This window comes from Panonychus citri, unplaced genomic scaffold (genome assembly GCF_014898815.1).
Source record: "Panonychus citri isolate SS breed McGregor unplaced genomic scaffold, ASM1489881v1 Contig00134, whole genome shotgun sequence".
Taxonomy (NCBI): Eukaryota; Metazoa; Arthropoda; class Arachnida; order Trombidiformes; family Tetranychidae; genus Panonychus; species Panonychus citri.
In genome coordinates, this window is record NW_026515539.1 from 1,095,908 (window position 1) to 1,119,176 (window position 23,269).

Genomic DNA, 23,269 nt, shown 5'->3' on the forward strand with positions numbered 1-23,269 from the left:
CTTCTGTTTCTCTCTTCAAGTCAACTGATTGTTTACAGTTTGTTTTCATTTTTCTGATCGTTTTAATTGTAGAATTAAATTTAATTGGTATGATTATTATTTTCGAGGTGGTGGTTAGTTAGCATTGAATATTCGTCTGGTTTCTTTTGGTTTAATTTCAGCTTTAGAAAAGATGTTTGGTGAAAAGATTCTTTTGGTGAAATTCTATGGTAAAAATTGTTCTTTTTTCTCCTTTTTTTTCTCTCTTTATTCTGTTCTCTCTTTTTTCATCTTTTGCTTCTTCCTTCAGAAACCTTGTTATGTTTTGTCCTTGTTTTCTTCCTTTTCTCTATTATTCTGATATTATTTTCTTCTCTTTCTGCTTCTTCTCAAAATTCCAGAATTTTTGGTCTTCTTCTTCTCTTTCTACCTGAGATGTTTGTTTTGTTTCATTTTCTTCTCCCTCTCTTCTAATCGATCCATTTCTCTTTTTTTTTCTCTCTCTCTCTTTTCTATTTAGATTGTGTCCCCTGTAAATGTTTCTCAATGAATTAACCACCGGGAAGGTGAGGAAAGCCAAAAGCGTAGAAGCCGCAAGGATTATTGCATTTCTATTCTAAAGAAATTGATTCATTTCAACAAAATTAACTCAAAGAAAATTTATCAGACATGATGATGGTGAAGATAGAATACTTATCTTCAACCAATTTAACCAATTTTTGCAATTGTAATACAATTTACTGTTATCTCATTCGTCTCTAATTACGTTTATTCTTCGTAATATAAGGTAAGATTTTCACCTTTTTCCCTCCTCCGCTGTTTGTGCATATTTATCGAGTGCTTTTTTCATTCTCTTACAATCCTGAAACACCCTCACTCTCAATTTCTCTTTCTCATTCAATCTTCAATATTTACCTTTCTGTCTTTTTTATCTCACTTTTTCTTTCTTTCTTTCTATCTGTCCCTCTCTCCCTCTCACAGTTGTCATTACTTCTCATTTTCTACACTTTCTTTTTCTCTTATTCTTTTGCTTCGTCAACAATAATAATAATCTATGTGTATATAAGAAAAAAATCTCACTTTTCCTAACAAACGAGATGAAAAAGCTTGTAAGTGTCGACCATTTGATCTACTAACCCAATCCTTATTCCTTACACTTCACCATCAACTCACCAACGTAATCATAATAATTTCACTAGCCCCAATCTAATAGGGAAAATATTGATAAACCAATAGTTTCAATTCTTATCGTTATGTGATTTTTGTTACATTTTACACTTGAATGTTTATCACCTTTACTTTCCCTTTGTTGTTGATTTGATTGATCCTATCATTTTGTCGTCAATTAATAATTTAACTTTTAATTTCTTTTCTTCTTGTTTTTCCTCTTTGTTTCAGATTTCCCGTTGATTTTGATAACCCAAAAATGATTTTTCCAACACAAATATCATCGTAAATTTTTGCTTTCTTGGTTTCGTTATTGATCACCATTTATATCTGTTGAAAGTTGTCACAATTAACCAAATAAGGATTACTGTTATATCTTCATCTGATTGTACCTGTTGTTGTTTACTTGGATTCATTAAAACGAGTCGCTCTTCATTTACGTTATTGTTTACTTAACGTGGTTGGTTCTTGGCTAACGGTCAATATTGTTGAGGTGAATTCGTAGTGATTTTTTGTCTCTCTCCATAAATTTAAGAAAATAAACTATGGATTTCACTCCTTCCGGTAGACCCAAGTTGGGTTACAGTTATCCTTCTGATCAACGTCGTGCCGGACCCGCTCCATTAGCATCTTTTGAAGATCTACCATCTGATGAGCAGATCAGTCCAGAGGGTGACATTGGAGATGATAATACTTTACAAGATTTATCTCCTGACTCGGAAGAGTTTGATCATATATTAAGTTTTGACAGTCGAGATGTTTTGACCCAACCTTCACCACATAAAGTGACCATACCTCATAGGCAAGAGCAAACCAATGGACATTACAATTCTTACCATGCAAATGATAATCAACCTATTAGTACAACTATTAACGGAATATCAGTGATACAATCAACTTTGCCCAACACTAGTAACTATGGTTTATTATCACCACCATCATCTTCTGGTCAACAATTAAGTGGCTGCTGGTCATCATCAACACCAACAACCGTTACATATAGTCAGGTTTGTGTGGACGAGGAACCAGCCAGTGGAGAGGTAACACCGACAGGTTACAGTAGTCCAATGGTTCCAGGTACAAGTGGTACTTATGATGGTTCATCAGCTCGACCCTCTGGTGGTAGTAATCTTATGGTTCCCAGTGGAGATGAATCGGGCGGAGAAAAATCACCAAGTCCAGATTCACGAAGAAAAGGTTCTTGGACTGATATATTTTTCCTTGGACGAAGTAGATCTCGATCTAAATCACCCATTGGATCTGAATGTTCCCAAAAAAGTCCAAATTGTGACCAACCGGATACAATAACCACACCAACAGCTACAAATACTCCCACAACGACCGGTAATTCAAGCGGTAAAAATAAGAAAGGATTTTTTTCATTTTTAAAGGTTGGCCGAAAGAACTCAACCTCCACTGTGGGGACAAACAATGGATCCACACTACAAGCACAACAACAATCATCTAGTCATCAACCATCATTATCATTAAATTCATCAACAGTTGCTATGCTTAGTCAAGAAAATGATACCATTTCAAGTGCTAGTAAAAAAAGCAGCACCAATAATGAAAATAATAATAATTCTAGTAGTATCAACGCTACATTATCATCATCAACTAAAATTAAATGTGATTCAACAATTTCCTCAACTTCTAGACCAAATGTTGATGGTATTGTTGATAATTTTGTTGCTGTTGGTAAACTACATGAAGAGTTAACAATACCTCAGGATCTCAATGAACCTTGTGAATCTCAACAAGATATAATCAACATAATCGAGCGAGAAATTGAACAGAGGATGAGTGATTTAAATGAGAATCTACAAATAGATTTACCTCTTGATTTACAATTTGATGAAATAAGAAGTAAATTATCTTCAACTATTCCAGATAATCAAACAGCATCAAATGAGAAAACAATTGACTCTTCCTACGAAACAGAGATTTCTGTTGAACCAGTGATCAATACAAATACTGCTAATCAACTACCTAAACCTAATTTAATCAGAAAATTACGAACACGTTCTGAAACAATCGACGACGAATGTCAAAGTTTACCTCGAAGTTTCAAAACCAAAGAGATTGAGTCAACCACCAACAGAGGAACGGAAACTACTGTTGTGGCCACGATCGAGCACAACAGTTCAGAAAAGGGTTATTCTTCTGGATCGGACTTAGAGGAATCTAGTACTACGTTAAATGCCGGTTAGTTGATTGTTCTTTATGAAATCTAATTGATCTTGACAATTTATTGACTAACGATAATATAATTATGTTCACCTAATCTCTCTTGTAAATCTTTTATCAATCACATTCTCAAGATTCAATTTCCTTTCTCTTTTACTCTCAATCATCAATAACAGAATAATCATAATTAATTTTATCATTTTTATCGATGTTTTTGTTTCTCTTACAGAGGTTTGTAGTAAGAAAGCAATTTATCTTAAACGTCAATCTTCAGAGACAAGTGAAAACGATTTCGAAGCTGCCACTTTGCTCAACCATGATTCAATTGATTACGATGATTATGATGGTCCAACCGAATTAATTATTACTCCTGATACAGAGGAAAAATTGTCTCAGGAAAACTTTTCTCGAGCTTCAGCTCGACGACGACATGATATTAATACGATACCTGTTGATAGGCCAAGAAGTACAACTCCTATCAATATTGCACCACTCGAAGCCTTTCTTTCCACTCCTTCACCAGATCCAAATGTGGAAAAGATTCGTCTCTCACTTCCAGGGGATACTTTTATTTCTGCCAATTATGCTAATAACTGTTCCAGAGTGAAAAGTCCACGTAAAAGTAATCCAGCCATTTGGCTTGAATTCTGTGAAAAAGGGCTACATAGTCCAAAAAATTATCACCGCCGACGACGATCTACCTTTGATAATTCATCTCGAGACTCGATAGTTAGTACTAACAATAACATACCAGGTATTGGTGTTGGTGTCGAAAGCCTTGGTATTAACTTTGCCCATTCAACTGCCGATGCGTTCACCCCAGTCAACGAAACATCATCACAAGCAGTTTCACCGTTAACCCCAATCACCCCGTTGGATTTTGAAGACCAATGGACACCATTTGGAGATAATTTTAACCCATACGCTTTTATCAAAGAAAATCTTGAGAGTACCGTTGAAAGATACAAGTGGAGTATGGAATGTGATAAATGTGATTGTCTTATTGGTAAACTGGGCTCATTTAATTCAAATGATCCATCAGGTTGTAATACACCGGCAGAAGATCAGATAACTCCTCTTTCACCCCCTGAACTGGCTGAATTGAATAGCGGCGATGAACAGCCACTTGTGTCTCCAATTGCTTGTTCATGTGATTGTCACCTTAATATGTCAATTCTTCCTTCCAACAATCAGGCCAACAAAGGACAAAAACATCAACATCCACAACAAGATGGAGTTTTCTCAATTTCATCTGACATTTCTTCTGCTTCCAGTCGCCTTATTCAAGCATCTTCAGCATCTTCCTCAAAAAGCTCACTAGTTGGAGATGTTGAAGACAAGGCGTTAAGTTAGATGAATGCTAACCAAACGACACCGAGAAAAACACCAATGCAAAAAAAACAAACAAACAAAAGAAGCATAATCATTACAATCAGTCAATTATTATTCCAGCAAAATTGAAAGGATAAAGTGATAAAAATTCAATTGCAACTTATTGAAAAACTCAAATTGTATTCGTTGATATTTTTACTCTTCGTTGTTTGATTTCTATTCAATTAACTCAACCAATTATCAACAATTTCTAACGTCAACTAATCATTATCATAGAAGTTATATCTTACTGTTATTATTAATTATTCTCACCGTTAATTCACAACAAGAAGTCACCATAAATCAACAAAATGATTCCATAGATGCAAATTAAGTCCAAATGATTTGTTAATTTCTGTCAAATGACTTATATATAAATCAAAGACCGTTTGGAATAATGATTGATTCTAATTGTGAAAAAAAACTTGATAGTTTTCTTGGAAATCAATCAATCTTCAAACAACAACTAATACTTGATCCATGTTTGATTAAAACTGAAAAAAAAACACAACCAACAGCACTAATTATAATCATAATTGTGTCGACAAATTATCACAATTAACAATTATCACCACGGTTTTAACACATTTATTGTTATTATCATAACTTATTATGATTATCACTAAATTATCTGCCGAGTTTTTGTTTTCCATCATTATCATTATCATCATCTTCATCAACACAACAACAATGAAAATTGAACCAACACACTCAACTCAACTCTCACATACACACACATCATAGCGGGTCCACATTGATAAATGTTTATCGTTTTTCATCAACACCACTGAAAATTATCCACCAAATGATTAACCAAAAAACAATCAACACTAATTGTTGTGATGTTTTCTCTCCAATTTTCTGTCTTCACTTTAAATTCATCACAAACACTAACAAGAAAAATTATTCCAACGTTTTCACAAAAACCTAAAAATTGTTTTAAACTGCCTCATCTCTCTAATGATAATTGACTCTCTACCTGTTTTAAAAACAAATTTCACACTAATTGGTACAATTTAATTAACTACACATCTCGAAAATCCCACCCGAAGAACGAGAAAAACTTCAATTAAAGGAAACAAGAAACACGCATAAATTTACAACAGAAAAGATTCACTTTTCTGTCTTCGAAAAGGCCTAACCATTGAAAGAAAAATTTAATCATCATAATTATTATTGGTTCCAAAATGATTAATGAAACCTACATGAAAGGAAAACTAAATTAACCAAAAAGACCCAAGTCTCTATTCCTAAATTGTTTTACTCATTGATTGTCATTCATTATCTGAACAGATAACATTGACTTTCAGAGGGAAACAATTGATTCTTTAAAAAAAAAGATCCTCCTCTTTTTTTCTAAATGTTATTATTAATTATTAATATTCTGATTATTATACAATGTTTAACGATTTAATTAAGTCAAACACACAAATACAAACAACTAATTAACGCTATGAAAAAATAATTCAGTTGTACCATTTAAATCTCGGGACAAAACTGAATTGATTTAGTTTTTTGATGAAAGAAAACTAAATCCTAACGTTTTACAAAAATGATTAACAATTAAATGTATAAATTATTTGAAAGAAAAACACTAATTAATTTTTTTTTTCGTTGTTGATTTAACTCCATGGAAAATTAATTCAGTTCGATTGGCCAAATTATCACATTTCCCTGTTCAATTGTGAACGAGTTAAATTGATTCTAATCTCGGCTTTCAATTAATTAGTTAATCTCAATTAAAAACCAACAATAGAAGGTGATTTCATTTTTTTACGAAAAATATTTAATTGGTAATTAAACTGTTTACAATCAACATAATTACATGATTTCTTTTTCCTGTAACTCACAATCACAGATTTGTTGCTCTTTGATCACAATCAATGAATTAAATTTATAACTCAATGTTATTGGTGGTTGACAATTAACTGAGAATAATAATTATTCCGATTTCTGATTTTCGTTATTAATTGTTTATTTTAAAGGAAGAAATGATTTAATTATATTCGACCTGTGAGAGGATTCAAACGTCCATTAACTCGTACTTGGTACATTAGATAATAATAGAATCTTATTTGTCTCATACTCGAATCAGGGATGGATATTAAATGATCGCTACAACAATTAGGTCCATTTGGAAAATGATAAACATTATGCTGCCAAAAGGGATGGTCAAAGTCGAGATCATCGGCGAAAATGTGCCGATCCAATGAAAGTCCTAAAAATCGAGCGCGTCCAAGCTTATCACGAGTGTCCAGTGGCTCGACTCCATGGGTATTGAGAATCTGACCAATGGCTACATCCATACGGCGATCGAGTGATAGTCTTTTACTGGAGAGATAATTACTATTACAATTGTTCGTTAATTTGATTACTTCCATCAAAGAGTTAAAAGCAGCTCTACTCAGGACAATTCCAGAATCAAAGGAATTGTAATTAATTGGAGCATGATTGTTATATGGAAGACCAAGATAGAATTGATTAGATGAATTGAATGAGATCAAATAGCGACGGAGATTTTCAATGATAAATAAAACGTTACTTGGAGCAATTAAAAACCAATCAGCTGATGAATATTGTGATTTGATGAAATTAGTTTTCAACAAAACGGAGCAAAATAATTTCCATGATGAGAGTTTTGATTTGAAAAATAATCTACTTGATGAGCCTGAAATTAAGGCGATATTATCAACATTGGGTAGAGTTGAATTGTCAGGTAAATCAGATGATGAAAAGTAAAAAAATGATTGATTACATCGAGAAGCCCAAGTTTGATTAAGAGTTGACAGGATGTTGGATTTTTTCACTTGAATTAAACATGTTAATTTAATTGAATTCATTTGGGTTTTCATGTTTTCATCAGGAATCATCATCATCTCATCATCACTGGCAAAGTAACTTTCAAGTGAATCCATGTTGACATAATTTAAATGATCGCCGTTGATTTTAGCATCGTTAGCTGACCAAACATTATAAGATCGGTGGTAATCATCACCAACATTTAATAATAGATTGTAAATCTCCCAGGAAACAGCAAATAGCACACCAACAATTAAGCCAGTAATCAAGGTTAACCAGTGTAACCAGTATAACCAGCGACTCTGCATATTAGTGTGAGCCCAAAGTGTTGCTACAAAAAATTAAATGAAAAGAAAAACAATCAACAAGTTAACCTTGTAATTTTTATATTCGTTTTCAGATTCTCATTTAAATTATCTACAATTATCAATTAGTTGGTATCTGATGAAATGGTAACAATTAAGCCACCAAACAGATGACCAATCAAAAGTAAATATATTCAAATAATCAGGTGAATTTACTTACCTTTCAGTTACGTAGGTTAAAATTTGCAATCGGAGTAAATAACTAACCCGATTTCTTTTAGATTTCTGAAAACTCACACAATCAATTAAGATTTAAAGTTGATAAAATGAAGAACAATCAAATCAAGATTAGAAAACATATTTAACAACAATTTAAATATAATAAATGAAAGAAATAACCATCAACAGAATTGTTAACAAAAAGCTTCTTGAATGAAGAGTTTGGGTAACATGATACAAATTGGAATTGATTATATTACAATTAGAATCACTTTTAGATGATAGTTCACCAACAGCCGGGTGCTCGTTAGGTAAATAAGATGTTAATCAACAGAGAATTTAAATTGTTTGGAACAATTAAACAAAAGTAAATAGAAAAAAAACAAGAGAATAGAAAAACAAAACAAACCGAATAATCAAAACAAAGTTTACCTGATGTAAGAAAACAACCGGTCCGGTTAAGTTAATTTTCCGCTTCTCTTTTAGTCTCTTTCTTTTTTTGTCTTTATTTTCGTTGTTAAAGTTCATTAAGCTAATTAATCTCTTCATTCAATCATCGATCTTGTGAATATTTAATACAAGTAATTCTTTTTAATGTCAACATTTAGATGTTCAAATTTGCAGCGAAAAAGTGTCAATCTCTTGTCTTATTTTCTGGTCAATTGTTTGATCTTTTAATCTTTAAAAATGATTATCTTTATTGAGAGTTGGTGATTGTTTACTTTTCTCGTTGTGTTAATTGTTGACAATCAAAAGGATTTACACCAATGAAGTAATGATTGTAAGAGAGATAAAGTTCTTAACATGAGGTAAGAATTGAAGATTTTCTTGTAATCATTTGAAAAGTATTGACGGGATCATTTATGGACCTTCAATCTCTTCCCAATGGTCACAGTTTTCGGTTTATCTTGATTCTTTTTCCTCAATCAGAGTTATATATTTATGTTTTACTCTTTTTTTCATTCTAATTCAAGGTCCACCATGTTTGTAATTGCAATTGATTCTGTTATTGGAAAAGATTGATGAGAGTTCTACTCTCTAATCCAAGGTTTCCATTGAGAGATATTGAATCTCTAAGCGGATAATGTGTCTTTTTGCCTCACATATGATTTGATGTAATGAAGGAGTAAACAGATAGACAGAATTGGGAAAAAATTGCCAAGATAAACAACTATTGTGATTATAACATATTTTGATTGTAGTGATTATGTCAACATGGTAAACATCAATTCTGTCACATTATAAGGATAAAATGAACTGAGAGAGAAAGACTAACATTAGGATGTCAATTGCAAAAAAGAGACGTCAGCTTATTGAGACGAAGATTGAATAGAAAATAAATTGTTAATTCATCAAACTGAATTAGAATCAATTGTGGTGAATAGACTATTTCAATTACTATTGATTAATGAGGAAGATAAGTGACTTTTTGTTTACTCCATGGATTCGAACCGAAAGATATTCAACGACCAAAGGCCTAAGGAAATTGAAAGGTTAATTTGTTTTCGTTTGGATGTTATCATGTCCAGAATCTGAGGATTAAAACAAGAAACGGAAATTAGTTTAATCATTTCTGTGATAATCTCAAGGTAATTACCCATGTAACGTTGATTCTTTGTATCTCATTGCCATAGTTAATCGCACTCTTTTCCCTCTTCCTTCAGATTCTAATTATCATCAACAATCAACAAGATTTTAATCATTGTGTATAAAAGAAAGAGAGACTTCAAGTGGATGTAAATTGCTAATTGTTGTGAATAGTAATTAAACCAGAGAGAGAGAGAGAGAGAGAGAGAGAGAGAGAGAGAGAGAGAGAGAGAGAAGGTGAATCGAGATGTTTGAAGAAAAGAAGGAGAGAAACAGTCACAATATATAACACGACGAATTAAATTGTTCGCTGCAGAAATTAATCATCGCCTTCATCTTTAGCTGTTTTACATGATTAGCGTTGGAAAAACAATTAACTTTGAATTCGCCATTAAAGTTGGTCGACCTGAAAAAGTAGTTGGACAAGTGAAGAGGGAAAAAAGATGAAAACAAAAAGGTAAACATGAGATGAGGTCAATCCAACTTATCATTTACGTTTGGAAGACGGACCAGAATTTTCTGAAAGAGAGAGAGAGAGAGAGAGAGAGAGAGAAGATAAATGAGATGATGATGATTACGATGAAAATTTCGGTTTCAATCTGGTAAATCAATTGTGGGGAAAATTCCCCAACAATGAGCATCAATGAGAAATTCACAAAACTAGTTTCCCTTGGATGGTGATGGAGATGAAGACAGATGTGGAAAAGAGAGAGAAGAGAAAAGAGGAGGTGAAAAGAGAGAGAGAAGGAAAGAGAAGAAAGAAAAAAGGTAAAATTTAAAGAGAAAGTAAAAGTAAAAGTGATTTAGAATAGAAAAAAATTCAAGTTCTCTTCTGCTCTTACCAGAAGAGCGCTAATAGTCAATGTGACTTTTAGTTTATTTTTTGTTCCACAAGCAACAAGACTCAATTGTAATCGTTTCTTTCTGATTTTGTTCTCTCTTCTCTTCTATTGATACAATTAATTAATTCCATTTTTTTGTTTTTATTTTCTATTCTTTTTCCTCTAACCTGCATCAAGGATCAATTTCATCTTTTAAAACGAAACGTGTTTATTGTGTCCGAATTGATTTGTTTGTTCTCAACAATTTTCTCTGGTCAATGTTTTCACTTGTTCTCTTTGTTGTTACTCCATAGGAATTGATTGGTCAACGGATTTTCATTGTTACTCTTTCATCGTTTTTAACTGTTTCTTTCTGTGTGACCATTGTGAATTTAAGTATTTTCAAATTACGATAATCAACCTGATTCCTTGATTGAAATCAATTGTTCCATAATCTGACAATGGGCTCGATTTATGATAAGATAAAGTCACCGAATGTTAGTAAACGCCGATTGAAGCAACTTCGGTACCTTTTGATGCTCCATTTTGTTATTACTCTGGTTTACGAAGTGGTTTGGACCTATTTTAGTACCATCGCTTATCAGGCCGATATACGAAACTATGATACTGATGAGATTTACAAGAGAGAATTTTTCAAAGCGACAAGAAATTTCTTCATCTTCACTGAGATTCTCAATTTTCTGGTTCTTTGTGTCGGTGGGGTGGCCATTTATAAGAATCATCGTCTCCTGTTGATAGTGTTTATTGTTATGTTCCTGATGGAATGGGGATTTGAATTGATTGGTATTTATGCCTCCATGGATTTTAACATCTTCGTCTACAAGGTGATCTGTCAAATAACCAAACCTGGTCTTTTACTTTTCTCTTTCATTTATTGTTGGATTATGGAGGAATCGTCATCCCTTTAACCCCATTGAAAATAATCAAAGGCAATTAGATGAAAGTAAATCCCTTGGATTCAAAGGATTACCCTGACAGAGATCATCCATTGGTATTACAATTTGATACCAAGACAATTCTAATCTCAATCATGTTCATTTGTAATAATTATGATCATTTATCCCTCATGAACTTTACCCTCACCACCGTGATCATTATAATCCACAACATATACAAAGCTAATCAACTCTATCATCAACTCTACTTTTTCATTCAAACGCTAATTGTAATTTAAAAGTGTCCTTTTCATCAAACAATTAACTCACAAGTCACTTTGTCCATTTTGATTTTGGTCAAGTTACACATTGGAAAAGATTTTGATTGACCATTGGATGATTTCTCATTCGATTTGTTATTTAATTTAATCAACTATTGTATCATCTATATTTAGATAATTGCTGATGCAATATAACATGTCAATAATTGAGAATCTTCAATGATTAATTGTTAATCATTTCTCTTACACAATCAACTTTACTCACATCTCTTTTTTGTTTCTCTGATTGTAAATTAAAAATCAACTCGATAAGAAACAACATCGATGATTATTTTACAACAATTAGACGTGAATTTAATTACCCAGTAATTACGCACAACATCAAATCAACAGATGATTAAATAATCAACAATTTATAAAAGGAATAGAATCAATTTTGGATGATTAATTAATGGAAATTAAATTGATTAAGAAAACAATATTCGTCGAAAATTAATTCAACAACAAATCAACATAATCCATGAGTTAATTGTGATGTTCATTGTGTAACAATTAAAATTTAATTGTGATAATTTACTCGATGATTGTTAATCGTGATCATTTCTTAATTCCTGGTGAAGGTTAATCATTGAATTAAGTACAAAGGTATTATAACCTTGCAGAAACAATCGTAACAATTTAATTGCTAGAAATGAGTTGAAAAGAAATTATTTTATATGATTAAGTTAATTGCAATTTAAATTTTCCTTTTATTCGTAAAGTTTTAATTCGTTGGTACAATTAAATCATTTGATGAAATTTTAATTAACAATAATTGAGATGAAAAAAAAAGATAGATTTTAAATCAATTAAATGTAAATTTAGAGAATTGATGAGATTGATTGTTTGAAGAAGAAGAAACAATTAACTGATTGTTAAAGTTGAATATTAATTAATAATCTAGACTTTGCACTTTCGTTTACGAAATCATGATTAAGAAGAAGATGAAGAAAAGGAATGAGGCGAATCAAGAAAATTAAAGGTCAACAATTAAGAAGCGTAGTTAGAATTAGATTATAACAATTGGGTTAAATTTGATTGCTGAGAGTTTATCGAATGGTAAATTTAGCTAAATAACAAATTCAGATCGTATCAGGAATCTAGGTGACTAGTTAATTGTTGTGATGAAATGATGAGGGTTTTACAATTTACTTAATTAGAGCTCAATAGGTGAGGGAACAATTAAAACTAAAGATTGTAAAAGATAATAATTTAAGGATTTGTTGATTATTCAACATACAATATAATTAATCTTATGATTATAAATTAGTAAATTGCGACATCGGTGAATGTAATCCTGTCGTAATTAGTAATTGATTGACAACAATTTAACCATCAGGCCAAAATTTTGGTAAAGTTATCGTGTTTCCTTTAGCTTTTTGGACTGTATTTTGTTGAATCGAAACAATTAGAAAAGTTAATTGTAGTTGATTGAGCCAAATTTAGATTAAAAAACTTGAATTCGATGATTTTCCCGATCACAAACCAAAATGTTTCCAGTAGTCGAAACTGCGACACCTTCGAGTCCCTTGAATTCACCTTCGCTTGAGCCCCAACTACCGAAAGCCTGAAACAATTAGTGAAACAATTAGTTAGAAATTTTAACAATCAAAGATTAAGACACGTTTACCTTTAAGAAAGTACCATCAGGATTGAATATTTGAATTCTATTATTGCCAGAATCACCGACGATAATATAACCCTGATCATCAACGGCGATACCTCGTGGAAACTTAAATTGACCTTCTTCGGTACCTTCGCATCCGAAGGTTGACAAAGAGCGACCATTGACATCGAATATTTGAATTCGATGATTATTTGAATCACTGACAATCACACGATTGGTGTTGGACACTGCGATGTAGTGGGGATGTTCAAGGAGACCTGGTCGATTGCCTATCGCTCCAAATTTACCGACGAAGGTTCCGTCGGACTGGAAGACTTGGACTCGATGATTTTCCTTGTCACAAACGTAAATGAATCCAAGTGAATCCGTGGTGATGCCCCACGGGTAACTGAATCGACCATCGACTCGACCTTCACAACCAAAAGATCGTAAAAATCTACCCGATGGATCGAATATTTGAACTCGATGATTGTACCTGTCGGAAACGATATACTGTCCAATTCGGTTGACGGCAACTCCAGCAAGACAATCAAATTCCCCTTCGCCTGATCCGTAAGAACCAAATTCATGGAGAAAACGACCAGTTGAATCAAACACTTGAACCCGATGGTTGGACGAATCAGCGATTACAATACTATTATCAGGACCACAAGCGATACCTCGAGGCCAAGTGAAACATCCCGGTTCCGTTCCTCGAGTACCAATTTTGAACATCATCTTACGCTTTTGAAGGTAAGTTGATCGGGGAAGATTATAACCATAAGATGGCCGACGACCACCTTCACCTCCACCGCTGGTCCCGCTCGCACCAACACTCCCAGGGATAGAATCGCTTGCATCTAGACTTCCCTTTCTCGACATAACTTTCGGTCCACCCAAAGTAGTTGTTGGACCTCCGTCGTCATCTGAACTGTCCGATATGTTTCGTGAATAAACAGCATGGGAACTTTTACTTTTACTCAAGCCCGCTTTTCCACCAGCGGTACCACGCGAGGCGGAACCAGTTGAACTTGCAGATGAATTACGACTTGAACCATATTTGTTTCGCAAATATTGTGACCAAGCATTTGCTCCAGTACTATTGTCTCTTGGACCTAACAAACGAGCAGAAACAATTTAGTTAATTGTTACAATAGAAATGAAGAGAAAAATTTCCTCACCAGAATTATCTTCCAGAGTTGGACTTCTCTCTCTGTCTTTAGGTTGAGCTCGAGTTCGATACTGATAACGACCTTCTTTACCATAATTTGCTTCGGCATAACGACTTCGATAGGTGGGCACTGATGGGGTCGAAGTATCATCATCATCATCACTTCCGTCATGACCTGAAGAATACACTATTTAAGGTCAACATATAATGAGAGAGAAAGAGAGAAAGAGAGAGAAGATAATAGACAAATAAGGTTTAAAGGGAAACGGAAACAAAAGGAAACAAAGATTAAGATGAAATTTACAGAAATGAAAAAGCCAAAACAATTAAAAGGTGTTAATTATTTAGATAGATGATTAATGGGCTCGATTGGAGAAATGATTGAGAATCAGATTATTGATTCTTGGGGATTTTATTGTATCTCAATTCCTAAAATAAATAATCAACATCGTCTTTTGGTGTTTGGCTTAAATGTTTATTTCTTGTTGATTTGTTTGCGTTGATTGTGTTAAAAAGGTACAGCAATTTGAATTGAAACAATTAAGCGCAATTAAAAAGCTTCAATGTAATTGTAACAGGAAATTAGTAATACAACAATCATAAACTCTAGGATAATATTATTAGAATTGCTTTTCTTTCAATTGTACTAAGTACTTGAAGTCGATTCTTGATTGAGGATTTAATTGATTGTGATTTTGGTGGAAATGAGGAACAGGAAATGGATGAGACAGAGAACAAAGAAAGAGAGAGAGAAAGAAAGAGAAATAAAGAAAGAGAAAGTTGTATTAATCGTGATTTAAGGTAACTGGATTAGTTAATTTCTTTCATGTTTGCGATAAATTCAAAAGTCAGGATTAGTTTCATGGTCTTTTCTTTATAAGTGATTATCTTCACCTCTAATTATTGGTTACTTAATATTAACTAATAGAAGACAATTAAGAGTTTGATCAACATTTGGAATTGAAATGTTACAGATTTTGAGTTAATTTGGGAAACAATTTAAAGTGTATTTAAGAATCGCCTTTTAATTGTGAAACAAGACGAAATACTGTTCTTGGTTTTGATTGTTTTAATACAAATTGTTGTTTATCAAATTACTTTTCTCATTCAAATCAAGATTGGATTTCAATGGTTACGATTTGTGGATTTTGAATGTTAAATTGCTTTGGTAATTGTGGTTGGTGATTCTTTTTTTTAGTATCATTTTTGATTATGATTAATCGAGGAGGAAGTTGTTAGGTAATTAGATTCGATTAGAAAGCAAAGCATAATCACCAACCTCCAAGTAAATGGGAACTTTTACTTCGACTTAGCCTGGAATTAGATAAATCATGATAATTTAAGCCTGATGATAAAGCATTTGAAGCAACAGCGGCGGAGGTTGAAGCATAAACAGCTGATGGATTGCTGGTTAGCGCTGATGAGATGTGCCGATCGGAGGCTGGATTAGACTGATAAGCAGTTGAATGATAATTTGATCGATCTAAATTAAGCAAGGATGGATTAGATTTTTTCGATTTCGATGTTGTTGTTGTCGTACGATTGTCAAAGCCACTTGCAGATTCATTTGACTTTGGACGTGCACTCGCATAAACTGACCTTTTTTCTTGATTAGTATTATGGAACCTGAATGATTCATGCTGATCGTTTGATGAAGAGGGAAGGGCATAGGAAGGAGAGGAAGATGAGGAAGGATTTTGTCGTGATCGAGAGTGATCACTATGTTTATCATGGCGTTTGAGGTTTCGCGGTGAAACTGTGCGATCAAGTCTGTCTTTTGGTAATGAACGAGCATGAAAACTGGTCTTAGATGGACGATTTGATGATGGTGATGACGATGATGCTGACGATTTTGTTGAATCAAGTGAACTACTACCTAACCTTTTAGTCAAAGGTAAGTTTCTTAAAGTTGAACTAGACTTTTCTGTACTTGACCCTTGAGGCCATCTAGGTGAACCACGATGAGTGGGGCTCGAACAAGCTAAGCTACTCTTACGAGAGTCACTTGAAACCTGAGAAGGTAAATTATTGGGTTTATCTAATTCAAAAAATCGATGCCTCAGTTCAGTACTGTCTCGACGGACTTGAGCGCTACGGTTAAGCAGGTCAGAAACCGAACAAGGTATCCCATTTTCTCGACCTTTGTCAGTTTGGTCAGAAGTTGAATGAGAAGTAGGATGTTTTTGATGATTCGTATGGAGAGAGCCTGGTAATGTGGATGATGGAGAGAAAGAGGAGTTTGGAGCTGTCGATGATTGATAGGCAGTGGTCGTGTTTTTATTCTGATATACTGACGGTGTTGCTGATAAAGGTGATGATGGGGTTGTCATTGCGCTTGAATATCGATGACGAGGAGTCTCAGGAGTGTAAGAAGCCGTAGGGCGACCCATTCTTTGAGAATAAGTTTGATAATTTGTTCGAGATGATTCAGCATCACAAGCTCCTGAATCAGCATCATTATCTTCTTCTTCCTCTTCCTCTTCCTCTTCGTCATCATCTTCATCTTCTCCATCTTCTTCTTCTTCTTCTTCTTCTTCTTCCTCGACAGCTTCTTCCTCCTCTGGTTCCTCATTGTCTCCATCTTCTTCCTCTTCCTCCTCCTCCTCATCTTCCTCCTCTTCTTCAATCTCTTCTTCTTCTCCTTCTACGTCGTCTTCCTCTTCATCCTCATCTTCGTCTTGATCATCTACATCATCTTTTCGTCCAACGCTGGTCGATGCTCCTCTCGAGTTATATTCATTGTCGTCGTTTCGATTCTCACTTCTGTTGCGATTGAATGTCCCGAAAGTCGATGAGCCTGTTAGTAAAAGGGTTAGCTTTGGTTAGCTAAACTTCACAATCAACTCAAACAAAACAATTAATGGTAATATCAACATAACGAAGGAGGAGAAAGTAGCTAGTGATGCGAAAATTACAATTACGACAATAATACGAAACAAAAGCAACAATTAGAAGACAATCAACATGAGCAAGCAAAATTCATCAATCAAACGTTTAAAAAAAAGCATCAATAATTTTAGTTTAATTATTTTTCTGTCCAATTTACGAGAAAAAAAATTTGCAAGCAACAAAATTGATTGTAATTAAGTGAAACTGAACTGATTAACTTTGTCAATTTCATGAAAACATGGTAACATCATCACAAGACATTTTGATGAGCCTTCAATACGGATCACTTAATTTCTTTGGCCTAATTTTGATGAGACTATTTGGCAATTAAAAATTGGCGACCATTTTCAATTAACTTAACTACCCGTGTAAATTTAGGGTGAACATTCATTTGGATTAACAACACGGAAGTGACTTGGAGTCTTTTCATCAACAGAGATCACACAATTACTATTAATACATTGATATTATTAATTGTACATTCTCATGATTTAACAGCCATTTGTTACATTAATAATTCATATCAAAAGCTTGTGAATGAAGAGCTAAATTAAATCAACTAATGTCAATTGGATTGTTAATCATGTCAGGGAGAAGTAAAATTTAATTAGAATTCGAATTAGTTAAATGATCATGAACTGGAATATAAATATGATCAATATGAAGATTATCGGCTCATCGTTACCCAGAATCATCATCATGAATGTAAAGAGAATTTTTTTATTTACAATCTCCAGAATTTATTTGGTTCCTTAATTGTGTTTCTTTGGGGTGGAAAATTGTTTGAATTCAGGACTAGATTAAAAGGATAATCAGTTAATCTACTTGCAGGATTAAAGGGAAAGGCTTTTCCTTTTGATTGATTATCATTGATAATCAAGTGGCAATGACAAAAGACGACAACATTTAATTATGTATACAAATTGTAAAGTTTATATTATTAATTATCAATACAATTACCATGCAGAAAAACATATAATATAAAATTGTAGTATTTAATTTCTTGACAATTAAAATATCTTTAATTGTAAGCGTGTTGATTTTTCATGAAAACTTTTCATTTAGAGGAAAATGTTTAATTTACTTCTCAATGGTTTATGATTGTATTGATGTTTTTTTGTTCATTGATTGGGAGAGAGAAAGAGGCAAATTAATTTTAATCATACCTAATGATGAGGCTGGATTATTGGTAACTAATGATGATGATTTTGGTCCTCGTCTTCTTGTTAAGTCACGATCTCTATCTTCTTCTTCTTCGGCTATCGGTAGGTTCTTTGCCAACGGCGCCCGTACTGACCTAAAGTTAATCAAAGAGAAAGAGTAATTTGTTGATTAATTGAATTTCTCAAATTCTCAAGGAGTTTTATTATAACGGTGATGAAGATATTATGTTATTTGTGTGCGTGTGTGTTTATGTTTTGGGATGATGAATGTCACTGTCAAAGAGGAATTGGATTTGTTGATGGTGATGGTGATCAAGAAGAATCTTGTTTACTTGTGGTATCTCCTCCGATTGAAGAGTAAGGTCGCCGTGCGGATGTTGACGATGTTAGGGATGAAAGTGATGAAGATGATGAATTGTACCGAATTGGTGATGAGGGTCGACTTCGATAGGAACGATAGGTATCATCTGAATACCTGGGAGTTGTTGAAGTCGAAGAGGATGTTGAGGTTGCTGAGGCGAGTGAGCTTACGGTTGAACTGCGAGCGAGGCGAAGAGGCATTCGAGAGGTGAAACGAGTTGAAGAAGGAGATGATGAGGTATAAGAAGATAAAGGTGAAGATGATGAATAACGACCAGTTCCACTACTGGTCAAACTATTTATTCCCCGAAGACTACCAACAGTACTACCAATACCACCGTCGATACTGTTATCAGTAATACTACCAACAGTTCCCAGGGTTCGACCGGTTTCCTCTAATGAACTAGTTCGACTTAAAAGTGGTCGACTTGTCACCTCTACTGATTTAAGATCACGATCCATAGATGGACTTCGGGAACGGAGGAAAGATGAATAGTTAATGGAAGACGATTTTTCAATCTGAAAATCTGATGCTCGTCGGGAGACATAAGGTGATGGAGCTCGGGTTCGATTGGATGAAGTATACAAACTCGTATCATTTGAAGTTGCTGTTGTTGTTTCATCAAGTGAATTATTATTAGTCGATGAATAGATTGAACTGTTTGGTGGTTGTGAATAAGATGAAGTTGAATTTGAGCTGTTACTATGAACTAACGAGGAATTGATTGAACTATTTGAATAAGGCGATCCAACGAGAGATGCTGATGATGAAGTTGAATGAGGTAAAGATGATCCGGTTGACGATTGAGAAATTGAATTTTGCCTGTAACTATTTGTATTATTACTATTAACTGAATTGCAATTACTATGATTCCTATTAATATTATTATTAACCAATTCACCTTCTGACATGATCCTATCCTCCTTTGACAGTGATGATACCATCTCCTCCCCTTGTACTTGCCTTGAAGTGCCAGTTGTTGAAGGTGATGAGGATGCTGTTGATGATGCAGAAGATGCTTGCGTTGGTTGTGATGAGCGACTTGACAACGAATCTTTTGAATCTTCTCCAGATAATGATCCACGTCGTCTGCGTCCAATTCGGGATAAATTAGAACTATCAAGATCATCGTCATTATCATCAACCAATGAACTTGAGGTTAGCTCACTTGAGCCAACTCCACGTCGAGAGGATGGTGTTGTTGTTGTAGTCGAGGAAGTATTGTTATCACGATAAGATCGACCTGTGCTTAAATCATCATCATCTCTAGTTGAACCGACTCGTCGAGCAACAGGTCGGATAGTGTCAGAGGATGGCACTGTGGTGGACGATAAACTGGAACCGTAATTATCTAATGAATTTGGTGTTGATGAAGAGGTTAATCCAATGCTGGATGGAGCTAAATTACTTGATAAACTATTGGCTGTTGTTGTGGTTAAATTGCTATTACCTAACGCGGATGAATTGTTGGCTCTACTGGGGGTGACATTTGATGCTGCGGATGCCGCTTGATTCATTTTCTTTTGCTTTTCAATCTCATCTTCGGATACCTGACGAGAGGGTGGCCTGGGTCTTGAGGGTGGTTGGTACGAGGATACTGATGTTGGTGGGGGAAGACTTCGTGATTCCTCTTCTTTCTTTTCTTTTTCAACCTTAGCTCGAACCTCATTCTCATGTGAACGCTCCATATAATGAGCAGTATCGGAAATTTTAACAATCCCACTGAGACAACCTCTTGGTGCTTCTGGTGTGTCGAAAACTTTGACTAGTGGAGCAGATGAAGTTGCTGTTGGGGTGGTTGATGAGGGTTCCTCAAATCGTACACTTCGAGGCATGTAAGTTGATGGATCATAATCGAAATCATCGAAACCCAATTCACCACCTCGTTCTCTCATGAAACGAGATTTGAACTGAGGCCCAGTGGAGAAAGAATCTTCATCTGTACGAGAATATCCACCAGGACGATAAGTATCACTAGAATCTCGAAGGAATCGACGAGATGTTGGATCTCGACTATCATCTCCATACCTACTTCCAAGTCGACTTGTATCATCTCGTCGAGATCGAGATGAATAACCGCTGGGAGATGTGGCTCTATTAGGATCACGAGGATCTTTCTCGGAATCAGAATAACCTGGAGTATTGAGTCGACTTTGAGTTAAATCAGTCATTCGCGAGTCACGACGGGCAAATTGTGTTGCCAATCGATGGTCACTCTGACTTCTCATGAGCATACTTTGTTGGGGGACCGACAAAGAAGATGAACCGACCCCAGTGGTGGACATTAAACCAGGAGATGAGGCATGTACATTAGCGTTAGATTCTTCGAGAGTTGACAGTTTAAGTTCACCAAAATTAACCAAATTACGGCGAAGTGAGTCCAACTCTGAGCTTGGCAAGAACTTCATACCTCGAGTATAATCGGCAGCATCGGCATCAAAATTTCTTAGAAAATCGAGAGTTTTAACAAAAATAAATTTCACCTCACAAAGTTCAACATCATTCCAGGTTTTCTCTGGGTCGACGATATTTTTCTCAACCAGGTCACAATTATCTTTAAGAAAATCATACTCAATGGCAAGATCTTCCTTTAATTTGGTTAAATTTTTCGATTCTACTTGTGAATAAGTTTCCAAATCTTTTAACATTTTATCCTCTTGAGCTTTTAAATCACGAACAAATCGTCGGACAATCTCTTCAATTTCATCACGAATGTGAACCGAGTTAACATTTAACCTTTCCATTGAGCGTTCGGTTTGTGAGAGAGCATCTTGTAATCTATTGAGAGCTCGACGAACTTGATGACAAATACGTGAGATTTCACGTTTAAGAATATCAATATGAGCTTCTTTACACTCGGGGCAAACCTTTTTATCACAATGATTACATCGAGTAACTGTTGATTTCTCTGAACAGACACCACACCTTTCCATCATGGAGGGAACAGGTTCAGGCTCTTCACCGGTTATACTTTGGTGTAACTCAAGGAACCGTTGAAGAGTAACATTGGTGGGATAGGATTGAATTCCTTGAAAAGGTATCCGATGTTCAGCTCGACATTCAGGGCATTTAATCTGCCGTCGGGCATAATCTTGAAGACCTTCCATACAAGGTTCTTGGCAGAAACTGTGTTGACATGGAAGCATCTTTGGGTTTCGAAATCGATCCAAACATATTGCACAGGTTAACAATTGTTCCAATTTATCCCAAGCAGTGGCCATGATTAAAACACTTCAATTTACAGGCTGATAGAATAGAATTTAATTCTAAAGAAGAAGAACAAAAGAAAACACCTATGTGAGAATACGACCCTTTTCTCTCTCTCACTTTACCTTAATCAAGAATCAAGAAGATACACAGAGGAAAATGGCGAGATGAGTTACTAGAATTTTCTGAGAAACTACCAGAATTTAAAGCTAAAAATACCACCGATGTGAATTTTACTGATGAGATGATGAAGATGGTGTTGAATTTATATTGGTAACAGACAAGAAAATGTTGTTGGCGAAATAGAAACGAAAAAAAAGATGAAATCACAGAAGAGAAGAAAATTTTTTGTTGGCCTTATGATTCATCATAAGATAATCTTTTTTAGGATTAATAGAAAGGAAAAGAGAGAGAGAGAGAGAGAGAGAGATGGTGACAAAAAATGACAGAAAAAGATGAAATTAATAAACAATTAACAATCTAAACCGAGAAAATAATCAACAAGTAGACCAAAAGACTTACCAAAATAAGATGGCGATCATTTGGAAGCCATGATAATAGTCCTCATGTAGAGAAAGAAAAGATTAACTCAATTAACCGGTTGATTTACGATAATTTTTGCACAATTAGAAAAACAATTTATCACTTATTCTTAATTAAGAGTGAAAATTAAGGTAAGGTTAACAAGATGGAAGAAAAAATCACAGAGTTAAAGGAAACAACGAGTTTTTCTATTCCTTTTTTTGGTAGAAAAAACTGTAAATTCTATTCTATGTAAAAATGTTTTCTTCTTTTTCTTTTTCTTTTTCTTCTCGTTGATTCTTTTTTGGCCTCTAAAGATGGTAACAATCAAATTCGAATCAGTTGAAGTTTATTTATGGAACAATTTGGATGAGCAAACTCGTGGAAGATGAAAAACACTCATAGAGAGGGAGAGAAGAGGATGAAGATTAAGATGATGGCGGAAAATGAGGCAACCCAAGTAAAAAAAGAAAGAGAAAATGGTTAAGATGATCTAATCTTCATCTTCCTAATACTTTCTCTCTCTCTTTCTTCCTCATCTTATTTATCTTCATCTTCATCTTCTCAAATCGTCATCATCTTGATCGTTGCCAAAATCACAACAATAACCGTTCAATCAATAAACTCGTGATTCGCTTTTCCACTTTACTGATTTACAAACTTTTTCTTTTGGCTCATTTTTCTTAATTCATAACTTTT

The 23,269-nt window shown here is 34.3% G+C and overlaps 3 protein-coding genes and 2 long non-coding RNA genes across 11 annotated transcripts; 3 read left to right on the plus strand and 2 right to left on the minus strand.

The window, feature by feature from the left end:
* Positions 1-16: 16 nt before the first annotated feature.
* Positions 17-5,234, plus strand: LOC128391429 (uncharacterized). 3 transcript variants are annotated; one of them, XM_053351320.1, is made up of 4 exons: positions 17-209; positions 500-766; positions 1,378-3,351; positions 3,563-5,234. In XM_053351320.1, exons 3-4 carry the CDS (start codon positions 1,692-1,694, stop codon positions 4,684-4,686), a joined length of 2,784 nt encoding a protein of 927 aa, XP_053207295.1. In that variant the 5' UTR covers positions 17-209; positions 500-766; positions 1,378-1,691; the 3' UTR covers positions 4,687-5,234. The 3 variants fall into 3 exon arrangements, with proteins under 3 accessions (XP_053207295.1, XP_053207297.1, XP_053207298.1); XM_053351322.1 differs by lacking the exons at positions 17-209; positions 500-766 and adding an exon at positions 928-1,088; XM_053351323.1 differs by lacking the exons at positions 17-209; positions 500-766 and adding an exon at positions 1,139-1,156.
* A 1,233-nt stretch (positions 5,235-6,467) lies between these two features.
* Positions 6,468-8,595, minus strand: LOC128391430 (glycoprotein-N-acetylgalactosamine 3-beta-galactosyltransferase 1-like). The gene is made up of 2 exons (XM_053351324.1): positions 8,029-8,595; positions 6,468-7,834 (listed from the first exon to the last, which is right to left on the minus strand). Exon 2 carries the CDS (start codon positions 7,809-7,811, stop codon positions 6,705-6,707), a length of 1,107 nt encoding a protein of 368 aa, XP_053207299.1. The 5' UTR covers positions 7,812-7,834; positions 8,029-8,595; the 3' UTR covers positions 6,468-6,704.
* A 105-nt stretch (positions 8,596-8,700) lies between these two features.
* On the plus strand, positions 8,701-9,799 carry LOC128391432 (uncharacterized). The gene is made up of 3 exons (XR_008325789.1): positions 8,701-8,836; positions 9,002-9,616; positions 9,692-9,799. It is a non-coding gene; the product is annotated as an uncharacterized LOC128391432 (long non-coding RNA).
* An 8-nt stretch (positions 9,800-9,807) lies between these two features.
* LOC128391431 (uncharacterized) lies at positions 9,808-11,931 on the plus strand. The gene is made up of 2 exons (XR_008325788.1): positions 9,808-10,071; positions 10,634-11,931. It is a non-coding gene; the product is annotated as an uncharacterized LOC128391431 (long non-coding RNA).
* A 410-nt stretch (positions 11,932-12,341) lies between these two features.
* On the minus strand, positions 12,342-23,051 carry LOC128391427 (RING finger protein nhl-1-like). Of its 5 annotated transcripts, XM_053351316.1 has the most exons (8): positions 22,571-23,051; positions 22,174-22,427; positions 19,805-22,107; positions 18,484-18,614; positions 15,708-17,225; positions 14,439-14,615; positions 13,282-14,372; positions 12,342-13,218 (listed from the first exon to the last, which is right to left on the minus strand). In XM_053351316.1, exons 3-8 carry the CDS (start codon positions 22,060-22,062, stop codon positions 13,099-13,101), a joined length of 5,295 nt encoding a protein of 1,764 aa, XP_053207291.1. In that variant the 5' UTR covers positions 22,063-22,107; positions 22,174-22,427; positions 22,571-23,051; the 3' UTR covers positions 12,342-13,098. The 5 variants fall into 5 exon arrangements, with proteins under 5 accessions (XP_053207291.1, XP_053207292.1, XP_053207290.1 ...); XM_053351317.1 differs by lacking the exon at positions 22,174-22,427; XM_053351315.1 differs by having other exon boundaries at positions 19,805-22,427.
* Between the last annotated feature and the right edge of the window lie 218 nt (positions 23,052-23,269).

Coding starts and splice junctions, on each gene's coding strand:
- LOC128391429 (XM_053351320.1), top strand. CDS start 1,692: ATGGATTTCACTCCTTCCGGTAGACCCAAGTTGGGTTACAGTTATCCT. Junction 3,352..3,562: donor TAGTACTACGTTAAATGCCG/GTTAGTTGATTG, acceptor TTTCTCTTACAG/AGGTTTGTAGTAAGAAAGCA.
- LOC128391430 (XM_053351324.1), bottom strand. CDS start 7,811: ATGCAGAGTCGCTGGTTATACTGGTTACACTGGTTAACCTTGATTACT.
- LOC128391427 (XM_053351317.1), bottom strand. CDS start 22,062: ATGGCCACTGCTTGGGATAAATTGGAACAATTGTTAACCTGTGCAATA. Junction 14,373..14,438: donor AACTCTGGAAGATAATTCTG/GTGAGGAAATTT, acceptor CTCGTTTGTTAG/GTCCAAGAGACAATAGTACT. Junction 13,219..13,281: donor CTGATGGTACTTTCTTAAAG/GTAAACGTGTCT, acceptor TAATTGTTTCAG/GCTTTCGGTAGTTGGGGCTC.